Source organism: Salvelinus fontinalis, chromosome 12 (genome assembly GCF_029448725.1).
Source record: "Salvelinus fontinalis isolate EN_2023a chromosome 12, ASM2944872v1, whole genome shotgun sequence".
Taxonomy (NCBI): Eukaryota; Metazoa; Chordata; class Actinopteri; order Salmoniformes; family Salmonidae; genus Salvelinus; species Salvelinus fontinalis.
Genome location: NC_074676.1, coordinates 29117980 through 29140137, shown reverse-complemented (window position 1 = coordinate 29140137; position 22158 = coordinate 29117980). Strand labels below are relative to the sequence as shown.

The 22158-nt window shown below is 42.2% G+C and overlaps 1 protein-coding gene across 2 annotated transcripts in view; it reads right to left on the bottom strand.

Annotated features, from left to right (window-relative positions):
• The window catches only part of LOC129867107 (guanine nucleotide-binding protein G(o) subunit alpha-like), a 210212-nt gene that overhangs the window by 2751 nt on the left and 185303 nt on the right, over positions 1–22158 (bottom strand). The window contains exons 5-8 of one of the 2 annotated variants that reach the window (XM_055940284.1): positions 20579–20707; positions 12802–12931; positions 6682–6835; positions 428–6153 (exon numbers count right to left, since the gene is read on the bottom strand). In XM_055940284.1, the coding sequence (XP_055796259.1) occupies positions 5966–6153; positions 6682–6835; positions 12802–12931; positions 20579–20707 (601 nt within the window). In that variant the 3' untranslated portion in view covers positions 428–5965. The other variant, XM_055940283.1, reaches the window with a different exon arrangement.

Genomic DNA, 22158 nt, shown 5'->3' with positions numbered 1-22158 from the left:
AGTGTACAGAGATGGGGACAGCTCTCACTGGTCATCCCTTCTCCATAACTGCTCAAGCGTGGCTGTGATTTTATTCTCTCCTTGTCAGAGAGGGGAGGGAGGAGAGATACTAAATACAGTATTTCTAATCCCCTCAGTTGTATGTACCACAATGTCAACTCACTTCAACATCACATGGTCAAGACCTAAGTGGATTTTGCAGACTAAAGAGCAGGCTTTCAGCTAGCAAATATGTTTTGGCCAATTTACAAAGGTACAACATCTTACCTGTATACTCAGGGAAACAGATACTCAAGGCAGATTTCTTGATCTTTTCGGCAAACAGATCTTTCTTGTTGAGGAAGAGAATGATGGAAGTGTCAATGAAGAATTTGTTGTTACAGATGGAATCGAACAGCATAAGAGACTCGTGCATGCGATTCTGCAGTGGAGAGAAAAGGAGGATAGAAGCAGAGGGAGGAGGAAGAGAGAGCAAGGATGAGGAAGAGAGGGAGGGAGGGAGAAACAGAGAACGTGGAAAGGTTAGCCTCAGAGCAATAAAAACCAAGCAGGAATAGTTGAACCAAGCTTCATGACTTGAGGACAGTAAGCCGACAGTAGAGAGTGAGCATCGCAAAGCACCCAGACAGGACTGCTACGTAGGAGAAGAATGGGTCTATCATGTGACTGAGTTGAACCAATCAGAATAATTGAGCTCTGCGATAAAGAACATGGAATAGTTAGAATCAGAATGAGGCATAATGAGAGGCAGCTGGCAGCTGCTGCTTTGGTCAGTGGATGTGTGTCTGACAATGATCCTGCTGACAGACAGGGGGCAGGAGAGAGAAAGAGACCAGACCACTTATCCATTCACTGCCATACTATCAAGATTCATACAGAGAGAGATAAAGGCAGAGGATGGAGAGAAATAGTTAAATACTGAATGAGGCATTGTGTGTTAGTGTAAAGTGTGTGTTACTGAATGAGGCATTGTGTGTTAGTGTAAAGTGTAAAGTGTGTGTTACTGAATGAGGCATTGTGTGTTAGTGTAAAGTGTGAGTTACTGAATGAGGCATTGTGTGTTAGTGTAAAGTGTAAAGTGTGTGTTACTGAATGAGGCATTGTGTGTTGGTGTAAAGTGTGAGTTACTGAATGAGGCATTGTGTGTTAGTGTAAAGTGTGTGTTACTGAATGAGGCATTGTGTGTTAGTGTAAAGTGTGTGTTACTGAATGAGGCATTGTGTGTTAGTGTAAAGTGTGAGTTACTGAATGAGGCATTGTGTGTTAGTGTAAAGTGTGTGTTACTGAATGAGGCATTGTGTGTTAGTGTAAAGTGTGTGTTACTGAATGAGGCATTGTGTGTTAGTGTAAAGTGTGAGTTACTGAATGAGGCAGTGTGTGTTAGTGTAAAGTGTGAGTTACTGAATGAGGCATTGTGTGTTAGTGTAAAGTGTGAGTTACTGAATGAGGAATTGTGTGTTAGTGTAAAGTGTGTGTTACTGAATGAGGCATTGTGTGTTAGTGTAAAGTGTGTGTTACTGAATGAGACATTGTGTGTTAGTGTAAAGTGTGAGTTACTGAATGAGGCATTGTGTGTTAGTGTAAAGTGTGAGTTACTGAATGAGGCATTGTGTGTTAGTGTAAAGTGTGAGTTACTGAATGAGGAATTGTGTGTTAGTGTAAAGTGTGTGTTACTGAATGAGGCATTGTGTATTAGTGTAAAGTGTGTGTTACTGAATGAGTGTGCTGTGCAAAGGACAGTAGTTCAGTAGCATTCCCATCAGACAAGAGAAAACAGAGAGCGAGAGAGTTTTTTAAATTATTTATTTCACTTCTGTTAATTATCTATTTCACTTGCTTTGGCAATGTAAACATATATTTCCCAAGCCAATAAAGCACTTTGAATCGAATAGAAAGAAAGAAAGAAAGAAAGGAGAGACAGATAGAGACAGGAAGAGCAAAACATTCCCTGCACGGTGCATACACAAACTTGATCAGAGAGAGAGAGCGAGCGAGAGGGGAAGGGAGGGTCAGACACATAGTTTCATGTGGTGCTTTATTATTTCCTTCATATAAACACACCCTTCAATAAATAATCACAACAACGAAAGAAGCGAATGAGCAAACAATAATTACAGCAGTGAGACACAAACAACACCTACTAGAAAACAGGTACTTCAATCATACCATGACGTACTGTACTGTCAGCATCCTAGTGCTGCTTGTGGGTGGTGTAAATTGAATTTCTTCATGAGTTTTTGGTAAGCTCCAGAGAATAGTTTCCAATGTATTCCTCCCATGCTGATGCAGAGGCAGTCTTTGTGTAACACAAGGTGAAATGCATTCAGGGAAAGTCGAAGGAGGATTTAAGAATTCTGCTTTTCAAAGTTCTATTGTGCCGACTGTTTTATTATTTATGGCTGCAGTCGAAATACTGGTATGTTTTGCCTGCTGTGATAGGGAGCTCTTCTGTGTGTGTGTGTGTGTGTGTGTGTGAGGATTGGGACTCACAAACTGGGGACTCGGAGAGGCTGACACCCAATCAACTGTACAACAGCTAGGTACCTACGGTACATGAACCATCTCAGCCTTCACCAAGGCTAATCTCTATTACATCAGGGGACTCCACTATTGCACATGATATTCACTACTATTTCTCTTTCTCTCTCTCTTGGTACCCACTAGACCTGAGATCCAGTTTACTCAGGGCAACATATTGTACCTCCCATCTGTTTCTCTCCAGCAGACAGACACACTTACGAATCTGTCTCTTTACCTTGGCCCTAAGACTTCATTATCCATCAGTCTCACTACTGTGGACATAAACTCTATTACCCAGTGTTCTCTCTGCCCTGGACATAGGCTTTATTTGCCATCAGTCAGGTTTAAGGCAAGGCTATAAGATGAGCAGAGACAGACTGTCTGGGTGGGTGCTCTGGGACTTACACATGCCCTCCAGAATCTGAATCTGATGGCTTCTGTCTTAGTTTAGTCTCTGGTAAAGAAGAGATTATAACTCCAGCTGGGAATCTGAGAGCTTGCTGACAGCGCAGCACAGACATGCTTCTCATCAATGAGTACGGTTACATCTACACAATAATTCCATTAGCGTGGATAGTCAGATTCATATAATAGTTTGATTAAAATGTTTAAATGCTTTGCAAGAAGAACGATTTCCCTAATAATCCTGTTTACATGGACACATCTGAAATCAGGCTACCTGATGGCACTCTGATAAATGTAGAAAACCGCCAATCAAAATAAACGTTCTACCACAGTGACCATGTCATTTTTGGGAAACATATTTTATTCTGATTTCAGTCATAAAAAGTTTGCATTTGAAAACTACTTCTTAGGCGCATACATTCAGTTGTTCTGCTCACTTCATTCGCGGAAGAGGGAGGCTCGCTCGGCAGGTGCTAGAACATGCACAGATCAAATACACAGCTGGAGCGCCGATTAAGATGTTTACATGTCCTAATCATTCGAAAGATTGCTCAGAAAACCAGGTGTTTTAATCAGCATATGCCTACTTCGATTTTGACCTGACACCGATTAAGATAAGGTGTTTACATGACTATTGCAAAATCTGCCTACTGCCATAATCAGTTTAATATCTAATTATTACTGTGCATGTAAACATACTCAATGACTGTATATATGAATGGGCAAAGCCATTGATCATGTGACACCATTAATTAAGATGGCATCTCATGGAGATATGACATGCGTAGTTTGAGCTACTCCAGGAAGTGACATTGCAGGATAGCTCAGTGTTGCCCCCTCTCACTAAGTAGAAGGTTGACCGTGGTACTGCAGGCTGCAAATAGCAACTAAATTATACTTATAACTTGTTCTGTGTGCGATTGTAAAATAATCCGTTCAAGGACATACATCTGGTGTATTAGAAGCAATTATTGGTACCAAGATTGTCTTAAAAAATATATGTTTCTTTACATGAAGATTCACCACAAAGTACCACGGTCGGCCTTGAACTTCTGTGGCTTCAATGAGAGGGGGCAGTCATTCTCCATTGCTTCTTATTGTTCATAAAATGTCAAATGTAGCACATGAACACTGTCTCAACAGATTTGGCACAGAATGAGAACTTGTCTGCTCATGACAATTTAGAGTTCATGTCCTGTTGTGGAGAACTAACTGGCCTGAGGGTTGGCACAGCCTTTGCCTCCCGTGTCCTGTGCATCTACCGAAGCAACACACAGTATCTTACTGCAATGACATTTTAGTGTACAGCAGTACAGTCAACAAATATTTTACAGAGCCCCTAGAATCACTGCAGTGACTAGAGTATCAGAGTCTCCTGACACACGAGGCTGCACCTACCAGCTAAGGCAGGCGTGGTGCTGAGAACGATCATCATGGTAACATCTTCCCTACCCCCACTCACCCGGCACCTACATGGGTGTGATGCTGTGAGGCAGACAAATTAGTACTTTCTAAGAGATGGAGATTCCTACAGCCATGACAAGAAACGAGTACAGGTTTTTGTACAGCTAAACGAGGAGGGTGGTATCAGACCACCCCCCGATTTAGGAAGCGGCATATTATTTGGCAAGAAACCAAGAAGTTTTGACCCTTCTTAGAGTGGTTTGGCATTATTTGGCAGAAGAACAGGGGAGGGTGTTGTGACATTTGGTGTCCTCCCTGAGGGTCTGTGTAATGAGGAATGGAACAGCTGTTTCCTGGATAATTAATCCACAGATACCTAATCTTCTCTCTTACAGTATACCACAAACAGATACTACCTTATCTGCTCTAACACACACATTAGAAACTCCCTGCTCCTTAGCCTATTGACTCTCCCATTAAATATGGCATTGGCACCAGTAAGATAAAATAGCTACTGACATAGCCAGGCCAATCACCATAAGGTAAACAACTCCAAGTGCTTGATTGAGACTGCTGAGGCACCTAAACTGCAACAGGAAATTATAGACTAAATATGACAGTTGAATATTTCTACATCTCTAACTATCAGCTCTAACTCAACTTCAGGCAGTGACTACGTTGATTGTCACTCCTACCAATTTGCATTATAAATGGTCTCCGTTTCTTAACCAATTACACTGTTTAGTAAAAATGTACCCTTCAGTAAGGCCACTGCAGTGTAAATTAAATATTTGGTTGTACTTTCAAACCTTACACATTTCAAACCCAATCATTGAATCTCACAAAACTTGTAGTGACAACAAAAAAAAGCCTTCCAAGACTAACATCTCAGAACCTACATGACATACTGTATAAGCAGAACAGAAGAAAAAAAGTCCACCCAAAAATTCACATTATTTATACAGTACCATCTTCCATTAGCCGCAAACAAATCCCCAACTCATCAACTCCGATTCCAACTTTAAAAGTGTTTCACAAAACCGTCCAGGCACAAATTCCTTTCATATCAGATGACTATTACTCAATAAGCAAAATGCCAAATTACAATAGATACTTTGTTGGTAAAGATGAGCAGTTTTCCTTGTAACCTGTAGATGATAGTTTATCTCTGGTGGTGACCCAATGCCACTTACACACGGTTACACAACAGCAATAACTGCCTTAGTGTTTTAGTAAAACAGCATATCTTCTGAAATAACCTACCGCTAACATGACTTTTCTACAAATGTATCAAATGCATGTCTATAATATCTGCATTCTTTCTTCGGAAATGTGATTCACCATGGATGTCAAGATTGTCTTGAACAGTTTTGCAGGTGAGTGATTGTCAAAATGTATATTCTTTAAGACACTAAACTAATTGTTCCAGTCAAGGATTATCTCTCTTTCCTGTATTCACTTCGACTAATGGTGTTCAATGCTTGAGGCAAAAAAAAACAGCTGTCTCTCTTTATGCAACGGAATTAAAATGTCTTAATATTGAACAAATCTAAAAGGTGAATTAATTTGATATGTGGGTGAGGGAAAAGTGGAGGAGAAGGGTCAATCCAGGGACACATTGGGTCTATCCTCTGGGTTAATACAGGCCACAACCACGCAGGTTGTTGGCGATGATGACGTCGGTGACAGCGTCAAACACAAACTGGATGTTGTTGGTGTCGGTGGCACAGGTGACGTGAGCATACACTTCCTTGTGGAGGGACTTGTTCCTGCTCTCGTACTGAGACTGAATGTGGGCCACTGCCTCTATGAAGGTGTCCGCGCCTGCAAAAAGGTTTGAAAGGGCAAGAGAAAGAAGAAATGGAGAAAATATGGACCAGGACCAGAGAGAGGCAGGATGTGGAAAGAAGGTGGGTTGAATAAAATAAAAGATAAATAGAAAGAGGAAAATAAAAGTGGAAGAAAAGCAGACAAAACAAAAGAAGGATATGAGGACAAGAAAAACTGAAGAATGGATAAAAAAAGATATCGTTTTTTCAAATATTTCACACCTAATGTAAAACCTAATGTCTTTCTAAGTGGCTGGATTATCGTGTAACTGCGGAGGGAGGCCTTGGTTTACACAGAGAGTACAGCATGCCAGACATACTCCTTGGCTGCTCTGCACTATAAGCCCTAAGATGATAACATGGAGTCATGCCAGGTAAGGGATGAGTAACTATTCTGAGCTTCAAGCCTTTCTACACATTATCCCTCCCTCCCACACTAGCCCTTCTTCTAGTTGTCCCTCCTGCTGCTACTACATCCCTCTCTTTTCTCCTAGCTCAGCAGCCTCCACTCTTCATCAATTACCTGTGTACTCCGAGAAGCAGATACTAAGGGGAGATTTCTTAATTTTCTGCTCGAATATGTCCTTCTTGTTGAGAAATAGAATGATGGAGGTGTCTGTGAACCATTTGTTGTTACAAATGCTGTCGAACAGCTTCATAGACTCATGCATGCGGTTCTGTGGGTAGAGAAAACAACATGTCAGTCAGTCTGCTGTGTGGCTCTCTTTCTAACTATGTCTCTCACACACACACACACAACACACACACACACACACACACACACACACACACACACACACACACACACACACACACACACACACACACACACACACACACACACACACACACACACACACACACACACACACAAAATAAGAGAAGAATCAAGTGAAGACAGGAAACTACAAAGCAGAACAGAAACTAAACTGTAGACCCTTTCCAGGAGTTTCCCGTAAGAGCCCAGAACATTCTAAAATACAGTGTCTACATTATTTCATTATCATGATCCTGTTTGCCACAGTGTCATGGTAATATGTTAAGTATGACAAGTACGCAGCATCCTTGGAGGTTAGCCAAGTTCATGCACAATGTTATTAGGTAGGTCGTTCCACGAAAATAGTGCCTTTTAATATTTTAAGTAGAAATTGTGCACCAATATTGAATTTTAAAAGGCTATATATATTAAATTAAGTGCCCTTTAATATAGACCACATGGAGAATTCAATAAATCAGATTTTGTTAATAAGAATAAAGGCTTGCTAAAGTGCCAAAATTTAACATTTTCACATGTCCCTCCGTCAACCCTGTGTCACTTCTAAGATTTTAACCCACATCATCCTAAAATAAGTCACCATCACCCTACTTATTGTGTTGCTTTGAAAAAGTAATTTCTAAAGATGATAATTTATTTAATGTGATTAGTGATTATTTTACGTCTGTCCCTCATTTTAAGGCCAACCCTGTTACGTGAACTGAACTCTCGTTTTAATATGGTGAAACTATTCCTTTTTAAATATATTATTTTAAAGAAACACTGAACATCTAATAGTCAAATCATAGTTTAAAAGCAGGTGAGCTGGTTCTACTCTTTTTGCCCATTTTCTGGTGTTTTGTTGTGGGAAACTGTGCGGGTCAAGCATAAAACGTCAACCCTGTTACCCATAGATAGACAGGATAGAAAAGTTTTACAAATAAAACATGTTTGTGAAGCTTGCATTCAAGTAAATTAAGTGAAATCAAAAGTTTGTTTTGATCAAGTTACACTTCTCAAAAGACACCGAATTGGTGGAACGACCCAGGTAGCCTAAGTCTAGGACAAACTCTGTATGCTTCTCTCTAGAACAGAGATGGGAAGGCATGCGAATACATTTCTAGGTATTTTATGTTATTTCACCATTGTGTTTGCCTGCTTAAATGTTAATTCAGAGTTGAAAGCAGACACTCTCTCTGATGTGAGTGAATTTTTGCCTTGTTCTCAATCACAGTGGAAAAGACAGAGAACACAGTCATGACACCTCCTTCACAGCCAATTACAATCCAATTAGAGCACCAGAGAGGGCTCGCACAGCCAATCAGATTAAGAGCAGAGGAAAGCCCTGAGACAGCCAATCAGATTAAATAGAGCAGAGGAAAGCCCTGAGAGAGCCAATCAAATTAAATAGAGCAGAGGAAATCACTGAAAGAGCCAATTACAGAACAATCCAAAAGAGTACATAAGATAAGTCAGAGATTGGAGTTCTTGTAGAAAATATAAGACAAAGAAAGAGAGGAGATAAGAAAACTAATAACTGTAATTAAACATGTATCTCATGAGGTGAATCAGCATCTGATAAGTAAAACTTTGAGAACAAGGCAACACATACATAAAACAGTGTCATATATACATTTTTACAGACACTCTTATCCAGAGCAACCTACAGGAGCAATTAGAGTTAAGTGCCTTGCTCAAGGGCACATCCACAGATGCGTCACCTCGTCAGCTCAGGGATTCCAACCAGTGACCTTTCCGTTACTGGCCCAACGCTCTTAACAGTTAGGCTACCTGCCGCCCATATACATTCAATCATATCCTCACAGTGAAAATCCCAGGTAAACACACACACATGCTGAACACACACACATAATCACATCACAACCAAAAGGAGTGCTGCTTTCAACTCTTTCCAGATGATTTTGGATTCTTTGTCCCTGTGAAAGGTTTCATACCTGTGCATGTTTGGTGGGAGGGCCCTCTGTGGAACCAGGTGGGTTTTTAGCATTTGTCGATTGGTTAGAGAGGACAGCCGATGGCGAGAGATGAGAGGAGCTGAGACGAGAAGACGTTGAAGGAGAGACGAGAGAGCTGCTGGGGGGTTGCGGGAGCGCAGTGGAACAGAGATGGACATGCACGAGAGCCCAAATCAACTCATCTCCCCCCTCTCAAACACAACGCATGTATGCATGCTTGCACCCGCTCGCTCCCACACACACACACACACACACACACACACACACACACACACACACACACACACACACACACACACACACACACACACACACACACACACACACACACACACACACACACACACACACACACACACACACACACACACACACACTCCCCCCAACGGTGAAAGGAAAAATCTGTAGAGCAGGCAGGAAGAACCCAAACCAAACCTCGCAGTCAAATTAATGGACAAGATTGCTGTAGAAAATCTGCACTGCTGTGCACATCTTTGAGGGTGTGCCAGTACTTGCATGAAGAGGAAAAACAGGAAAAGACAGCCAGACAGAGAGAGCGAGAGATAAATGCAAATTTGTTTGTTGAAGTAGTGTGTGTGTGTGTGTGTGTGTGTGTGTGTGTGTGTGTGTGTGTGTGTGTGTGTGTGTGTGTGTGTGTGTGTGTGTGTGTGTGTGTGTGCAGTCGCACACGCGTGCGGGCCTGTGCATATGAGTCCAGGAGTAAACAAATATGACTTTGATTTAGGAGTCTGTCAATCTGTCAGAGGCATAGTTCAATTGAGACTGTCAGACGCATAGTTCATATTTCAACAGAGCCAATAGAGCCTTCCTTTTTTGGTTTATCATGTCTGTAAATCTACTCTGATACATTTAGTTGTGTTTTCAAATAGGATTATCTTGACCTCGCTATATTAATATTAAAAAATAAACCCAGAAACACACGTTCTCCTCTCCTGACTGCATTTGCTGCCATAAAAATAGAATGAATACAACGGACATCCCCATTCAAGTCAACGGACATCCCCATTCAAGTGTACCGATAGCAGCAAAGCAGGAAGTAAAATATGAGCTGAAATATGTGCTGCGATTTATAAATTAAACTCAACTGACATTGCAAAAATACATTCAATTGTATGAGCCACATCAGCTAACATTTGAAAGAACATTGCATCGCAATACCAGGCAGCCATTGCAAGTGTACCCATGAGTTTACCTGTCAAATCAATAATGTCTATCTGCAGACAGTGGTTACTACATGCTGTGCCCACAACATGCCGCACCCACTGCTAGCGCTGTCTCTGGCCCACACTCCAGCACAGTAGGTGGCGGTAATGCACAAACTGCCAAAAAAAAAAGGAAGTTGCTTGCTAGCTAACTAAAACACTGCTACACAGTGTCCTTCGCCCCTGCCTGCCGAGCACTTCTTTCCACAGTTCTGTTAACATTATGCCGAGGGAAGTAGCTAGCTAGCTAAATAGGACCCCGGTACACATTGTCCTTTGCCCCGCCTGCTGAGCACTGCTTTCTCACCGTTCTGTTAACGTTACTGATAGGAAGGTAATGTTAGCTAGCTAGCTAGTGCAGCCAACCCAACTCTCACGTGGCACTACCCTCGCCTCAATCAATGGCAGTGGGCACGTGGTGGGCATGGCATGTAGTTTTTTAAATGTATTTTTACATTTTTCACCTTTATTTAACCAGGTAGGCCAGTTGAGAACAAGTTCTCATTTACAACTGCGACCTGGCCAAGATAAAGCAAAGCAGTGCGACACAAACAACAACACAGAGTTACACATGGAATAAACAAACATACAGTCAATAATACAGTAGAAAAAGTCTATATACAGTGAGTGCAAATGAGGTAGGATAAGGGAGGTAAGGCAATAAATAGGCCATAGTGGTGAAATAATTTAAATATAGCAATTAAACACTGGAGTGATAGATGTGCAGAAGATGAATGTGCAAGTAGAGATACTGGGGTGCAAAGGAGCAAAATAAATAAATAAATAACAGTATGGGGATGAGGTAGTTGGATGGGCTATTTATAGATGGGCTATGTACAGGTGCAGTGATCTGTGAGCTGCTCTGACAGCTGGTGCTTAAAGTTAGTGAGGGAGATATGAGTCTCCAGCTTCAGTGATTTTTGCAGTTCGTTCCAGTCATTGGCAGCAGAGAACTGGAAGGAAAGGTGGCCAAAGGAGGAATTGGCTTTGGGGGTGGCCAGTGAGATATACCTGCTGGAGCACGTGCTACAGTGGGTGCTGCTATGGTGACCAGTGAGCTGAGATAAGGCGGGGCTTTACCTAGAAAATACTTATAGATGACCTGGAGCCAGTGTGTTTGGCGACGAATATGAAGCGAGGGCCAGCCAGCGAGAGCATACAGGTCGCAGTGGTGGGTAGTATATGGGGCTTTGGTGACAAAACGGGTGGCACTGTGATAGACTGCAACCAATTTGCTGAGTAGAGTGTTGGAGGCTATTTTGTAAATGACATCGCTGAAGTCAAGGATCAGTAGGATAGTCAGTTTTACGAGGGTATGTTTGGCAGCATGAGTGAAGGATGCTTTGTTGTGAAATAGGATGCCGATTCTAGACTTAATTTTGGATTGGAGATGCTTAATATGAGTCTGGAGTTTACAGTCTAACCAGACACCTAGGTATTTGTAGTTGTCCATATATTCAAGTCAGAACCGTCCAGAGTAGTTATGCTAGACGGGCAGGCAGGTGTGGGCAGCGATCGGTTGAAGAGCATGCATTTAGTTTTACTTGTATTTAAGAGCAGTTGGAGGTCACGGAAGGAGAGTTGTATGGCATTGAAGCTCGTCTGGAGGTTAGTTAACACAGTGTCCAGAGAAGAGCCAGAGGTATACAGAATGGTGTCATCTTCATAGAGGTGGATCAGAGAATCACCAGCAGCAAGAGCGACATCATTGATGTATACAGAGAAGAGAGCCGGCCCGAGAATTGAACCCTGTGGCACCCCCATAGAGACTGCCAGAGGTCCGGACAACAGGCCCTCCGATTTGACACTGCAGTCGGACTACAGATAGACCTTACTCAGTCAAATTGCCAGGGTTAGAAGTTCCAAGCCTGTTCTATTAATTCTATTTATATGTGTGATGCTGCTGCTTCATTCCGGGGGGCGTTGCCTAGGCAACCCAAGACTAATTTCCTTGTTTCAGCGAGGAGGAACAATTTTGTCATCTTGATAAGAGTCCATGTTACGACAGAAACATACTCAAACGCACGAATGCCCGGCCCTCCCGTCTTCAGTCAGCCGTTTGTTCCATACACACACAGCAAAAATGTTTTTTTTTTACAGTTATGACGGTTCATTTTATTTTCATGACGGTTTACACCATAACCGTCGGTTACACGGTTATACAGTTATGCCAACCCTAGCACAAACAGCAGCTGATACAACTAGAGGTTATGGTAGAGGACTGGGTGGAACCAGATGGGAAGTGTGACTGCTGTGTTTGCATGGAGAGAAATAAAGTAGCCTAACTGTGTGGTCTAATTTATAATGTTGTGTTATGGACAGCACCTCACATATTTTGCGTATCAAAAAATTCAAATCCAAAATGAATCTACACTTACATGTAAATGGTCATATCATTATAAGCTACTCTACATTTTCAATGCGTTTCATAGCAGAGCTAGCTAAACCTGTTTACAGTACAGGAAGGAGGATCCATGGATAAAAGGCATGGTAATTGTGAACCCTAACCTCAACATGAGTAGCAGGAAACCAGGGATGTGTACAGTACAAAGCCCCTGCTGTTCATTATGTTGATGTCTTCAACGAAGGAAACATATATGACTCAAATTAAATGGAATTGAATGTGCTGCACTGTAGAGGGCTGTACGGAGATATGGACACAATTAATTCATGGTGTGTTTGCGACTTACCGTGGTCTCATCTTCATGCAGCACCTGGTCATACCCACTCAGTGCCACACAGAAGATAATGGCTGTCACGTCCTCAAAGCAGTGGATCCATTTCTTCCTCTCCGACCTCTGTCCTCCCACATCAAAGAGCCTACAGAACACACACCATCCGTTACACGCTCACAGAAAAACAAAAAACACATTTTTATTTACAATGCTTTACAAACCCGGACAACTTTGTGCGCCACCCTATGGGACTCCCAATTGTGGCCAGATGTGATACAGCCTGGATTCGAACTAGGGACTGCAGTGACGCCTCTTTCATTAAGATGCAGTGCCTTAGACCGCTGCGCCACTTGGGAGCCCAATTTTGAGCCCCTCCCTACATCTGAAGAAACTTGGGGTTTCAAAGTGTTTGCAGCCACAGAAGGTATCCTACTACTACTGTAGATATACAGCTCTGGAAAAAATTAAGAGACCATTGCAAAATTATCATTTTCTCTAGTTTTACTATATATAGGTATGTGTTTGGGTAAAATGAAAATATTTGTTTTATTCTATAAACTACTGACAACATTTCTCCCAAATTCCAAATAAAAACATTGTCATTTAGAGCATTTATTTGCAGAAAATGACAACTGGTCAAAATAACAAAAAAGATGCAGTGTTATCAGACCTCGAATAATGCAAAGAAAATATGTTCATATTAATTTTTAAACAGCACAATACTAATGTTTTAACTTAGGAAGAGTTCAGAAATCAATATTTGGTGGAATAACCCTGATTTTCAATCACAGCTTTCATGCGTCTTGGCATGCCCTCCACCAGTCTTTCACATTGCTATTGGATGACTTTATGCCACTCCTGATGCAAAAATTCAAGCAGCTTGGCTTTATTTGATGGCTTGTGACCATCCATCTTCCTCTTGTTCACATTCCAGAGGTTTCAATGGGGTTCAGGTCTGAAGATTGGGCTGGCCATGATTGGGCTGGTGGTTCTCCATCCACACCTTGATTGACCTGGCTGTGTGGCATGGAGCATTGTCCTACTGGAAAAACCAATCCTCAGAGTTGGGGAACATCAGAGCAGAAGGAAGCAAGTTTTCTTCCAGGACAACCTTGTACGTGGCTTGATTCATGCGTCCTTTACAAAGACAAATCTGCCCGATTCCAGCCTTGCCGAAGCACCCCCAGATCATCACCGATCCTCCACCAAATGTCACAGTGGCTGCGAGACCTGGAGAGGCCTACAAGCCACAGTGTCTCACACCCACTGTGACATGTGGTGGAGGATAAGTATGAACTTATTTTCTTTGCATTATTCGAGGTCCACAACACTATATCTTTTTAGTTATATTTGACCAGTTGTCATTTTCTGCAAATAAATGCTCTAAATGACAATATTTTTATTTGGAATTTGGGAGAAATGTTGTCAGTAGTTTATAGAATAAAACTAAAATGTTCATTTTACCCAAATACATACCTAAAAATAGTAAAACCAGAGAAACTGATAATTTTGCAGTGGTCTCAATGTTTTCCAGAGCTGTATATACAGTATTTAAGGTCAGGACAACCTCGAGCTGCTGGGGTTACTGGAAAAAGTCCTGGACCACTAAACTAAAACAGTTTTTCTTCAGTACCGGAACATTATGTTAGCTTTAGTAAAAAGCCTGTCAGAGAGACAGTCATAGGATCAGGAATGAATGGAACACGACAACCCGACAACCCTGCAGCCTCTCTCTGCACACCACTGATTTAAACATATTATATTAACACATTATTTTCATCCTGTCTTTTTTGTTCTCAATCAGCTGACTAAGTGAGAGAAGGAGATGAACAAAGAGCTGCTTTGTGCTAGCACTTAGTAGGCAGTCAGGCAGGCCACTGTGAGGAACAGAGGAAAAATACAAGCTCTCTGTTTTGTGACAGACATTTTTTTTATTGTAACATGATCGTGTTACACCAAGCTAAACAAGGTAAATTGCAGATTTATTTTTTTTACACATCCCACTTTTTTTTATTGTACACCAGATAATACTGAATAATTTAAGGTTGAATAGTATGTCTCCAGATTTGGCAGTTCTAGAGTAATTAACTAGAGCATAGAATTAAAATGTAGATTAAGTCACAGCTTCTTTTCTCCCAGTGCACTGTACTGATCTCAGTGCTCATATATTTATAAAAAATAACATTTTAATTTCCATGGTACAATAATGGAAAAACCTAGGGTAGAATCCATGTGTGTACAGTTGAAGTCGGAAGTTTACATACACCTTAGCCAAATACATTTAAACTCAGTTTTTCACAATTCCTGACATTTAATCCTAGTAAAAATTCCCTGTCTTAGGTCAGTTAGGATCACCACTTTATTTTTAGAATGTGAAATGTCAGAATAATAGTACAGAGAATTATTTATTTCAGCTTTTATTTCTTTAATCACATTCCCAGTGGGTCAGAAGTTTACATACACTCAATTAGTGTTTGGTAGCATTGCCTTTAAATTGTTTAACTTGGGTCAAATGTTTTGGGTAGTCTTCCACAAGCTTCCCACAGTAAGTTGGGTGAATTTTGGCCCATTCCTCCTGACAGAGCTGGTGTAACTGAGTCAGGTTGTTGTAGGCTTCCTTGCTCGCACACGCTTTTTCAGTTCTGCCCACACATTTTCTATAAGATTGAGGTCAGGGCTTTGTGATGGCCACGCCAATACTTTGACTTTGTTGTCCTTAAGCCATTTTGCCACAACTTTGGAAGTATTCTTTGGGTCATTGTCCATTTGGAAGACCCATTTGTGACCAAGCTTTAATTTCCTGACTGATGTCTTGAGATGTTGCTTCAATATATCCACATAATTTTCCATCCACATAATTTTCCTTCCTCATGAAGCCATTTATTTTGTGAAGTGTACCAGTCCCTCCTGCAGCAAAGCATCCCCACAACATGCTGCTGCCACCCCCGTGCTTCACGGTTGGGATGGTGTTCTTCGGTTTGTAAGCCTCCCCCTTTTTCCTCCAAACATAACGATGGTGATTATGGCCAAACAGTTCTATTTTTGTTTCATTAGACCAGAGGACATTTCTCCAAAAAGTAAGATCTTTGTTCTCATGTGCAGTTGCAAACCGTAGTCTGGCTTTTTTTATGGCGGTATTGGAGCAGTGGCTTCTTCCTTGCTGAGCGGCCTTTCAGGTTATGTCGATATAGGACTCGTTTTACTGTGGATATAGATACTTTTGTACCTGTTCCCTCCAGCATCTTCACAAGGTCCTTTGCTGTTGTTCTGGGATTGATTTGCACTTTTCGCATCAAAGTACGTTCATCTCTAGGAGACAGAACGCGTCTTCTTCCTGAGCGGTATGATGGCTGCGTGGTTCCATGGTGTTTATACTTGCGTACTATTGTTTGTACAGATGAACGTGGTACCTTCAAGCATTTGGAAATTGCTCCCAAGGATGAACCAGACTTATGGAGGTCTGCAATTTTATTTCTGAGGTCTTGGCTGATTTCTTTTGATTCTCCCATGATGTCAAGCAAAGAGGCACTGAGTTTGGATGTATTTCAAGGCCTACATTCACAGGTACACCTCCAATTGACACAAATGATGTCAATTAGCCTATCAGAAGCTTCTAAAGCATGACATCATTTTCTGGATTTTTCCAAGCTGTTTAAAGGCACAGTCAACTTAGTGTATGTAAACTTCTGGCCCACTGGAATTGTGATACAGTGCATTCTAAGTGAAATAATGTGTCTGTAAGCAATTGTTGGAAAAATTACTTGTGTCATGCACAAAGTAGATGTCCTAACCGACTTGCCAAAACTATAGTTTGTTAACAAGACATTTGTGGAGTGGTTGAAAAACAAGTTTTAATGTCTCCAACCTAAGTGTATGTAAACCTCCAACTTCAACTGTATGACAATCTCCATTTAAGCACACATACTGTATTTACCAAGTATTCCCTTTACATGGTTTCATGAAAAGATCAATGTAAATGCAGCATAACCAATGCATCTATTTTGTAATGGATCAACCTAAATACTGAAAGGAGTTGAATATAATAAAAAATAAAGTAGTTGCAGTAGAGCAGGGATCATCAACTAGATTCAGTCGAGGGCAGATTTCTTCTTGAGCGGATCGCCAGAACATAATAAAAAATAATTTGTAGACTGCAAATTGACCGCAAGCACCCCAAACAGATATGTTTGACTAAAACATCATAATTTGTATTGTAATGTATATGCTGGGAGTCGGAAAGCAAGTGCAGGTGGTAAGTTTAACTTCTTGCGACTATAGGGGGTGCGGTTTCAAATTAGCATAATTGTCTCTACAGATGAAACGGCTTCTTACTCAATTCTTGATCGTACAATATGCATATTATTACTATTATTGGATAGAAAACACTCTCTAGTTTCTATAGCCGTTAGAATTTTGTCTCTGAGTGGAACAGAACTCATTCTACAGCAATTTCCCTGACATGGAGTCAGATTTCACACATTTTGGCCCCTGATCTGGAGTCAGTTTAAAGGCCACTGTGAACGCTATGAGGATACGGACACTGCTTACGTCTTCCCCTGGATGCCTTTACGTGATGACGCTTTGAATGGTATCGATTGCGCAATCACAGCCACTATAAAAGAAAAAAACCTGTAGGTAGGAACTCTTTTCCAGCTGCGCCGGACGCGCGGTGGACACCGCCCTGCTCTTTTTCCAAGCATTAGTGTAGCCAGTAATATTTCTCCGGTCATGTTTTCACCCGTTATAGGTGTTAACAGCATCATAAGGTAGTTAATTTGAACCGTTGTATAGCAATTTATATCCTTTTAGTGCGATTTTGAGGCATTGCTTTGTTGTGCACTTTGACGCGCTGGGCACATTTCGGGCTCCCGGTCGTACGTTAGTGGGCATTTCGACGGACAAGTGGACATCTTTCGACCAAAAGAAGATTAGACCCAAGAAAGGATTCTTTGCCCAAGATTCTGATGGAAGAACAGCTCACAGTAAGAACAATTTATGATGATAAATCGTGTTTCTGTCGAAAAATGTTAAAGCTTACGCCGCCATCTTGTTTTGTATAGCTTCGCTTGGCGCAACCTGTATTGAAAAGTAAGGATAATTTAAAAAATGTAAATCAGCGTTTGCATTAAGAACTAATTTGTCTTTCGATTCCTGTCAACCCTGTATTTTTTTGTCAAGTATATGATTAGCTATTGATTAAACTAGATCACTCAAAGATGGCGACCGACATTTCCAGGCTTGTTTTGCTACTATTTTCATTGTATAACCACGTTTTTTTATGGCTAAATATGCACATTTTCGAACAAACTGTATATGTATGTTGTAATATGATGTTACAGGAGTGTCATCTGAAGAATTCTGAGAAGGTTAGTGAAAAAATTTATATATTTTGGCGATGATATGATATCGCTCTCTTTGGCTAGAATCAGTGCTCGGGTAACGTTTGCGTATGTGGTATGCTAATATAACGATTTATTGTGTTTTCGCCGTAAAACACTTAGAAAATCTGAAATGTTGTCTGAATTCACAAGATCTGTGTCTGTCCATTGCTATGTGCTGTGTATTTTTAAGAAATGTTTTATGATGAGTAAATTGGTAATACAGGTTGCTGTCTGTAGTAATTCTAGGAGCTTTGGTGAGATTTGTGATGCTGGCTGCAATGGCAAACTATGATTTATACCTGAAATATGCACAAAACCTATCCTATACCATAAATATGTTATCAGACTGTCATCTGATGAGGTTTTTCTTGGTTAGTGGCTATCAATATCTTAGTTTAGCCGAATTGGTGATAGCTACTGGTGTTGAGAAAAAATGGTGGACAAAGAAAAAGGGTGTCTTTTGCTAACATGGTTAGCTAATAGATTTACATATTTTGTCTTCCCTGTAAAACATTTAAAAAATCTGAAATGGTGACTTTATTCACAAGATCTGTATCTTTCATTCGGTGTCTTGGACTTGTGATTTAATGATATTTAGATGCTACTATTTAATTGTGACGCTATGCTAGCGATGCTAATCGGTGTGGGGGGGGGGGGGGGGGGGGGGCGGGGGGTGCTCCCGGATCCGGGGTAGATACTCGTGAAAGGTTAATAATAACCGGAACATCGGACAATATAACAAACACGAGTAGCGTATAGACATGAAACACAAACAGAATCAATAATGCCCGGGGAAAGAACCAAAGGGAGTGACAGATATAGGGGAGATAATCAGGAAGGTGATCGAGTCCAGGTGAGTCTCATGAGGTGCAGGTGCACGTAACAATGGTGGCAGGTGTGCGTAATAATGAGTAAACTGGCGTCAACGAGTGTCATAGAGGGGGAGCGGCTCCAGCCACAGGACGCTGGCCAAAGGGACGGTCCAGAAGGACCAGGAGCGGAACGGTCGATTCTGCAAATGCGCGGGAACCAGTCGAGTTGGCTGAGGCGCGGGAACCAGTCGAGTTGGCTGAGGCGCGGGAACCAGTCGAGTTGGCTGAGGCGCGGGAACCAGTCGAGTTGGCTGAGGCGCGGGAACCAGTCGAGTTGGCTGAGGCGCAGGAACCAGTCGAGCTGGCTGAGGCGCGGGAACCAGTCGAGTTGGCTGAGGCGCGGGAACCAGTCGAGCTGGCTGAGGCGCAGGAGCCTGGCGAGGCGGCTGAGGCGCGGGAACCAGTCGAGCTGGCTGAGGCGCAGGAGCCTGGCGAGGCGGCTGAGGCGCAGGAACCAGTCGAGCTGGCTGAGGCGCAGGAGCCTGGCGAGGCGGCTGAGGCACGGGAGCCTGACGAGGCGGCTGAGGCGCGGGAGCCTGACGAGGCGGCTGAGGCGCGGGAGCCTGACGAGCCAACCGAGGCTTGACAACCTGTCGAGCCAGCTGAGGAATGGAATCCTGATGAGCTAGCTGAGGCATCCCCGGTAGCTTCAGCAATGGAAGCCTGATGAGCCAACCCGAAGCTTGAGAACCTGTTGACCAGAGACTGGTGTTTTGTGGGTACTATTTAATGAAGCTGCCAGTTGAGGACTTGTGAGGCATCTGTTTCTCAAACTAGACACTCTAATGTACTTGTCCTCTTGCTCAGTTGTGCACCGGGGCCTCTCACTCCTCTTTCTATTATGGTTAGAGCCAGTTTGCACTGTTCTGTGAAGGGAGTAGTACAAAGCGTTCTACGAGATCTTCAGTTTCTTGGAAATTTCTCGCATGGAATAGCCTTAATTTCTCAGAACAAGAATAGACTGACGAGTTTCAGAAGAAAGTTATTTGTGTTCTAGCCATTTTGAGCCTGTAATCGAACCCACAAGTGCTGATGCTCCAGATACTCGGCTAGTCTAAAGAAGGCCAGTTTTATTGCTTCTTTAATCAGGACAACAGTTTTCATCTGTGCTAACATAATTGCAAAAGGATTTTCTAATGATCAATTAGCCTTTTAAAATTATAAACTTGGATTAGCTAACACAACGTGCCATTGGAACACAGGAGTGATGGTTACTGATAATGGGCCTCTGTACACCTATGTAGATACTCCATAAAAAATCTGTAATTTCCAGCTACAATAGTCATTTACAACATTAACAATGTCTACACTGTATTTCTTTTCAATTTTATGTTATTTTAATGGACAAAAAAATAGCTTTTCTTTTAAAAAAAAGGACATTTCTAAGTGACCCAAACTTTTGAACAGTAGTGTATATATTTTTTCTTTGCTAAGAAATCTTTTTCTTTGCTAAAATCCCCCGTGGGCCACCAGTTGGGGAAACCTGCAGAAGAAGGATATTTGAGGAAGAGGAAGAGGAGCACTGAGCTAGTGTCTCACCTGAAGTGCAGGTTCTTGAAGACAAAGTGAGTTTCTACGATGCCAGTGGTCTTGACTCGGGTTCTGAGAATGTCCTGCTCTGTGGGCTGGTAGTCAGGAGCACCGATCCGGTCTAAACTGTCTAGGTAGCTGGGGAGAGAGATAGAGATGCCAGTTAGGATCAATGCATTGGACTCTGTTTTCAACCCTAAGCTCTGTGGACTGAGACAGGGGGTCTGAACTCTGTTCTTCTGGGGCCGCAAGTGCACACAGGTTTTCATTCACCACAGAATTTAATTAATTTACTTAAATCATCGATTGGAGAAGGAGTAGTCTGCCCTGCTCCCCTGAGCCTGGATGAGGGACTGACAAAAAGCTTATAGCCTAATGACAACCTGGCATTGGAATCTGAAGAGCTGGAGCAGTGCACTCCAGTTACAAGGGCCATCATGGGCATTTTGGATAGGAAATGTCGAAGACTATGCTACATTTGAGCTATGGGCCCACATCAGCTAGAGTAGCTGGGATTGCTTAGGACTGGGTGCAAACTTACTGCTCCACATGCAGGAGAGGTAACAATCAAGAGGGGGAAAATAGACAATGATGACATCCATCTTGTTAGGGGTCAACAAAACATTACAGTGAGTGCCTCATGCTGTTTCTCCCACAAACGCACGCACACACACGGAGACACATTTTTTACAAACATTTTCTATTTTCATTTTCTAATCACATAGGGATAATAACAAAACAATAACAATTAACAGTGCCTCACGCTGTTTCTCTCTCTCTCACACACACACACACACACACACACACACACACACACACACACACACACACACACACACACACACACACACACACACACACACACACACACACACACACACACACACACACACACACACACACTCAAATAGAAGCATATTCTCTCCCGCCATCTGTGTTTATGTGTAATGGTGTCATTCACTGATCTGCGTCCAGTTGAGAGGGGCTTCGCTTGGCAGCTGCAGTATTCAGCAGCAGTGTGTGAACATTCCAACCTGGCCACAGCCTGGTGACACAACCAACTGAGGGGGGCATTTACACTGCATAACGCAACCATACGCTGCATGGAACCACAGTGCAGTATGTTGCTGAATGGTTTTGAATGTATGTACACGTGAAATGAGTGATTAATGATTAACAAGCCCATGTCCAGCGGTAAATGTGCTGCATCAATTGCCAAGCTCTCGGTTCAGGTGGCAGGGTGCCAAGCACGAATGCAGCTCATTAACAGTAGTGCCTAAAGACCTGGGCTGTGTCCACACTGTCTGCCTGTCTGTCCATGATATAGGGAGGGGGGCAGAGAGAATGACGCAGAGAGAAAAATAGGAAGAGGCCCAGGTCAGGGAGATAGAGGAAGAGCAGTGGGGGAGACCTGTGATGTTACTGCTGGAACTAGAATGAGATGTGACATCTGTACAAAGTGTATCCATAACTCACACTGACACGGTCATTTGAACCCAGATGAAACCACTCCAGAGAATGGATTCACCCTGCCCTGCCATTACAGGCCAGCCCATCTGCTCAGAGAGATGTAGTAAACCTCAATGTCT